This window comes from Neophocaena asiaeorientalis, unplaced genomic scaffold, assembly GCF_003031525.2.
Source record: "Neophocaena asiaeorientalis asiaeorientalis breed wild unplaced genomic scaffold, Neophocaena_asiaeorientalis_V1.1 scaffold681, whole genome shotgun sequence".
Classification (NCBI taxonomy): Eukaryota; Metazoa; Chordata; class Mammalia; order Artiodactyla; family Phocoenidae; genus Neophocaena; species Neophocaena asiaeorientalis.
In genome coordinates this window covers 2,236,272-2,241,908 of record NW_020172271.1, presented here as the reverse complement: position 1 = coordinate 2,241,908, position 5,637 = coordinate 2,236,272, and the positions used below count along the sequence as shown (strand labels likewise).

At 46.7% G+C, this 5,637-nt stretch overlaps 2 protein-coding genes across 2 annotated transcripts in view; one reads left to right on the top strand and one right to left on the bottom strand.

Moving 5' to 3' along the window:
- Positions 1–1,796, top strand: part of FSCN3 (fascin actin-bundling protein 3) — an 8,092-nt gene extending 6,296 nt beyond the window's left edge. Inside the window, exon 7 of the mRNA XM_024763330.1 lies at positions 1,623–1,796. The gene's annotated coding sequence lies outside the window, so the exon portion shown is untranslated. The remainder of the gene's footprint in view (positions 1–1,622) is intronic.
- Positions 1,797–5,174: 3,378 nt separating this feature from the next.
- Positions 5,175–5,637, bottom strand: part of PAX4 (paired box 4) — a 10,682-nt gene continuing 10,219 nt past the window's right edge. Inside the window, exon 10 of the mRNA XM_024763087.1 lies at positions 5,175–5,364. Within this exon, the coding sequence (XP_024618855.1) occupies positions 5,177–5,364 (188 nt within the window). The 3' untranslated portion in view covers positions 5,175–5,176. The remainder of the gene's footprint in view (positions 5,365–5,637) is intronic.

Sequence of the window (5,637 nt, the reverse complement as noted above, 5' to 3'; positions counted from 1 at the left end):
GTTTTTTTTTTTTTTTTTTTTTTTTTTTTTTTTTTTTTGTGGTACGCGGGCCTCTCACTGTTGTGGCCTCTCCCGTTGTGGATCACAGGCTCCGGATGCGCAGGCTCAGCGGTCATGGCTCACGGGCCCAGCCGCCCCGCAGCATGTGGGATCTTCCCAGACTGGGGCACGAACCCGTGTCCCCTGCATCGGCAGGTGGACTCTCAACCACTGTGCCACCAGGGAAGCCCCCAACTTCCTGATTGACAGTTGGCTTGACTTCATCCTGCCATCCCCTCCAAATCAGCCTCCTCACCCTCCCCTTCAAAAGTGATTCTTCCTGCCCTCCCCACGGCCATCTAGGGCACTGCCGTCCTCGCAAACTCTCAGGCTCAAGACGCCGGCACCATCTCTCCTTCCTCCCTTACATTCCCTTCACCAAACCCTGAAAATTCAGGTACTTCCTTAACAGTGCCTCTTGAGTGCTTGCTCCTTCATTGCCATCGCCACGGCGGGGTTCCAAGTTTTCCACCAAGAGCCTACACTGCAACAAGGGCTCCCCAGCAGCACTCCCTGCCACCAGGCCCATTGCCACGTGGTATCTTCTCCACCCCAAGTTCACTTTCCTAAGATGCTGCCTCCATTCCATCATTCCCTGTTCACAGCTCTTCAGGGCACCTCAGTGCTCTTAGCCTTGTCCCTTCACAATCGACCCCGCTTTCCTGGCTTGGGAACTTATGAGGATGTTGCAGAAAGAGACAGATTTTGATATTGTATTAGACCTGGAACCAAAACTAACAAGGTGTGGTCCTTACTAGCTCTGTAACCCCAGGGAAATTGCTCTAACATGTCTAGGCCTTGGTTTCCTTATCTGTAAAATGGGAATAATATCTACTTCATAGAGTGGTGTGAAGGTTCAATGACCATATGCCTCTAGATAGAGATCCCCGTGTACATTCACTCTTTTCCTTCATTTTCTACCAGTTTTCTGCACAAAACTTTTAACTGTGGCAACCTAGGGAAAATACAATGAAATCCCACTGGGCCTGTTTTCTTATCTATTCCATGAAGTATTTGGATCGAACTAAACTTCTCAGGCTCTTTCCAGGCCTAACATTCTAGTAGACAGTGTATCAAAATGGTTAAGAGCTCATTTCTGGACTCAGAACTGGGTTCTAATTCGATGTTTATCAGTTAAACTTGTTGTTTGATGTTGGGCAAATGAACCTCTCAAAGTCTGCTTCTTGTGGGTAAAATGGCAATATAGTGTTTATCTCGTGGTATTATTGTATTACATGAGCTGATGATAGTGAAATGCTTAGTAAACAGCCTGGCACCTAGCACACTCTCACTCCATCAGATGTCTCTCCGGATCCAGTTTGAATTCTTCGTAAACCTAACCTCTTGGCTGTAGTCTCCCTGTGAATTCTGATGCAACTTTGCACCGTTCATTGGATTTTAAAAAATCACTTCTACTGCCTTTTCCTATAAACTAACCTCACCTCTGTCCTTGTGATCCCTCATCAAGAATGGAACAAATCACTTTATTCTCTCTCTTCCCACAGGATCTCACCAGGTTTTTCCTAAAAGCCAAAGATCAGCAAATGACCGACTGAACGTTTCTATTTCCACTTGCCTCCCAGGTCGATGGGATGCCACCTACCAAAATCCAAATCCTCCAGGAGAAACTACTACACTAAACCGAACAGGAACCCCAGAGTCAAGATCCATGAGAAGAATATCTGTTCCACAACTTTTCCTACCCAGTTTAGCAAAACACCTGTTGCGAGTAACAATACATCACAAAAGTCCACCCCCAAGACCCTGGTGTGCCTCTGACTTGTGAGTAGGGGTGTGGATGTGGGTGGCGACTGAGACCTCGGTCACTCCAAGTTCTATCCAGAAGAGGGGAGACCAAATGGTAACCTATTTTTCTATTGATTCTCTGCATCCCCTCCAGAACCACTAGACTTTTCCCAGTGATCCCATGAGGATCCAGCCTTGCCCTGAAGGATTCAGAAACCAGATATGACTAGATGTTCTTTTGGCTTAGAACAAGGGAAGGATTATTAATGGTCATAACAGCTTATGCCTCTATAGCCCACCCTCCCTCCAAAGCTTACCAACCATCCCACCTTACCATTACCTTTGATCCAATCAGTTGGACACAACAGGTACTTTCCCCATCACTGCCTACCTCACTGTTTACAGGGAGCTGAAGTGATTTGCCCATGACTGGGACCTCTGACACAATTCTTCAATTAGAGTAGACCCTAACGTCTATGGCTCTTTCCATCAAAAGTTTCCAAAATGACTGTCATTCTTGCACTGTCTTCATAACTTTGGCTTTTATTTACCTACCGTCTACCCTATTAATGTCTTTCTTGACATACACTCTTAAGTACCTTTATCTTAAAAGGGATATTTTGATCAGTATCATAAAATGGAAGACCAGAATCACTTGCCATGAATAGAAAGTGACCATGAAAAGAAATACAATGAAAACAAAGTGATGTTTCAAATCTTAGTTAGATTTCCCTTCCTTGACCAAGGCTCAGAGACGCCCTTTCCCTCTGTTAAAAAAGTAGATTAGCAACTGTTACAGAGGGGCTAAAGCGTAGGACCAAAATGAAAATTTTCTCTTTGACACAATCAGAATTGAAAGGGCGTGGAAAAGGGAAAATTTTTCTCATTGTTAACCCAATATTATATAAAGCGGCATCCAGACAGTTCCTAAAAGTTTCTCAAATACCAGTGATGCCTGACCCCTATTGCATCATCCCATAATCAGTGCCTGGTTTATAAGTCCACTGAGTAGAGAACCTGAAACCGGAACATGAGAGAGATTCTGTTTGGATAGAGGAAAATGATGTCAAGTTTCTGGAAGTATGTTTCTCCTCAAGAATATGAAAGAATTTTGTAAACATTTTAATCCAATTTAAAAAGGTTGCAAACTCTAGAGACCAGGGCATCTCCTTTCCTGCAGAACATTAAGAACAGGCCAAAGATGTGGAGTGGAATATAGTCTTCAGAGATAAGACGCTGGGGGTCATTTAGTGGAGAACCCCTTCCTCAGTTTTCCATAAATACATCTACACACTGAGATGCACGGGCATGCATGTGCCCGGGGACACACACACACACAGGTATGCCCTGCTCCCCGAAAGTGGTCATCCATCCTCCACTTGAATGGTGCTCAGCCACGGAGCCTCGGATGACAGCTGCTTCCATTGCTGAGGTCAGTTTTGTTGCTGAAGTGAAGGGCATATTCTCAGCTGTACTGTGAATGCTGTCACCCCACAAAACCTCGTCCATTTCCTTGAGCGGTCTGTCCAGCAGGGTCCCCAGCTTGAAGGGAGAGAAGGCAGGGCGGGGCAGGCTTCACTGGATTACCCTCGGAATTTCATTCTAGAGCTGTGTTGTCCCATAGAACTTTCTGTGCTGATGGAAATGTTCTATAAAATTTACTGTCCAGTACAGTAACCTCGGGCACATGTGACTGCTGGGCATTTGATTTGGGGCTAGTGTGACTGAGGAGCTGAATTATTTGTTTTATTTCATTTTAATTGCACTTTAATAGCCATATGTGGTCGGTGGCTATTTACTGAGCCCCACAGCTCTAGAGTATTTGATGATAAAGAGACTTCCTGAAGGACAACTTCTGCACTTGTACCTGTCACAGATGGGAGTAAACAAACATGCCCCCAGTCCCCCCCTACCCTGCTTTGCACCATCATCATTCCATCCCCTGCTCTTCAAAAAGGAAAGAATTTGGAGGGATGAGCCCATCCCCCATTCCAAATATCTCCTCTGTCCCCCTTTCCTCCCATAGCCCTCTTTTTCCCTACATCCCAGGGCTTCCCAGGAGGAGCCTAGTGATTTCTCTGCAGGGAGACAAAATTGAGATGAGTTGGAACTTACAGCCAAGAAGAAGCAAGCAAACATGCCCCAGGAGCACATATAAAGGGATGAGCAGAATTTAAAAAGGGTCATTTCCACTCTGTGTGCTGTTGGGCAAAAATATATATATACATATGCAATTAAGGAGTTCATGTCTCTCTTCTTTTTTTTTTGCGGTACGCGGGCCTCTCACTGTTGTGGCCTCTCTCGTTGCGGAGCACAGGCTCCAGATGCACAGGCCCAGCCGCTCCGCGGCATGTGGGATCTTCCCGGACCGGGGCACGAACCCATGTCCCCTGCATAGGCAGGCGGACTCTCAACCACTGCGCCACCTGGGAAGCCCCATGTCTCTCTTCTTAGATTAAGAAATTCTTATACATTTTCTTAGATGTGGTCATGGTGTTGTGGTTATGTAAGAAAATTTCCCTTATTTTTTGGAGATGCATGCTGGAGGACTCAGGGGTGACGTGCCACGAGGTACTATCAGTATGTGTTATGTGTGCATACATGTGGGTATATGAGCACCCAAACACCAAGATAGATACATCTCTACATACATATGTAGATATATATATACGTAGATAAATACAAAGATTAGATAGATTGGATAGATAATAGCTAGATACCTAGTTATATAGACACATAAATATATTAGATGATAACTAGATAGTTACATAGATAACTAAATTAGATAGATAGATGGCAAACTTTTTTTTTTTTTTGGCTGTGCTGGGTCTTCATTGCTGCGTGCGGGCTTTCTCTAGTTGCAGCGAGCAGGGGTTACTCTTCGTTGCAGTGTGCAGGCTTCTCATTGCGGTGGCTTCTCTTGTTGCAGAGCATGGGCTCTAGGTGTGTGGGCTTCAGTAGTTGTGGCGCTCAGGCTCAGTAGTTGTGGCTCGTGGGCTCTAAAGCACAGGCTCAGTAGTTGTGGTGCACGGGCTTAGTTACTCCGCGCACGTGGGATCTTCCTGGACCAGGGCTCGAACCCATGTCCCCTCCATTGGCAGGCGGATTCTTAACCACTGCGCCACCAGGGAAGCCCGATGGCAAACTTTATAATTGTTAAATATAGGGGTGGGATTATGAGTGCTCATGAGAAAAACATGATGGACAACAGAACTACTGCTAATTTAAAAGATGTTTTTATCACTGCCAAATGGAAGCGTCTTAAGGCCAGTGTGAGAAGTGGGTGGGCACGGCTTCTGCAATCAGGTGACACATAAGAAGGGCAAGGTCCACAGATGAGGAGGAGACACAGGAAGGAGGAAGGAGCGATGCTCTGCTTGGGCAGGCAGTATCAGATCCTTCCCATCCCATCTCCTTTCCACTCTGGACCACCTCCCTCATCCCAGGCCTCGAAGTGGGGAGCCAGGCCAGAGCAAGACCTGATGGGTACCAAGACTGGCGATGGGGGCAGAGGAAGGAACGGCAAGGATGGCAAAGCAGGAGTGAATCCAGGGAGCTCGGCTGTGGGGGGCAAGTAGCCTGTAGGGATGAAGAGAGGGTGAGCTTGGGCTCGCTGCTGCCACCCCACCCCTCAAAGTCACTGATGGGGAGAGGGGCGGACATCAGTTCTCTACACTGGATATACACACTTGAATCTCCATCCCAGCCCCTTTGCCCGCTCTGACCGTCAATGATAGTATAGACTCGGGGGTGCTAGTCTCCCCAACTTTATGGGCCATGCAAAGAATGAGGAAAACTGTACTGAGGTTCCTTTGATGACCCCGACTGGGGATCCATGCCCTCCGGCGGGTC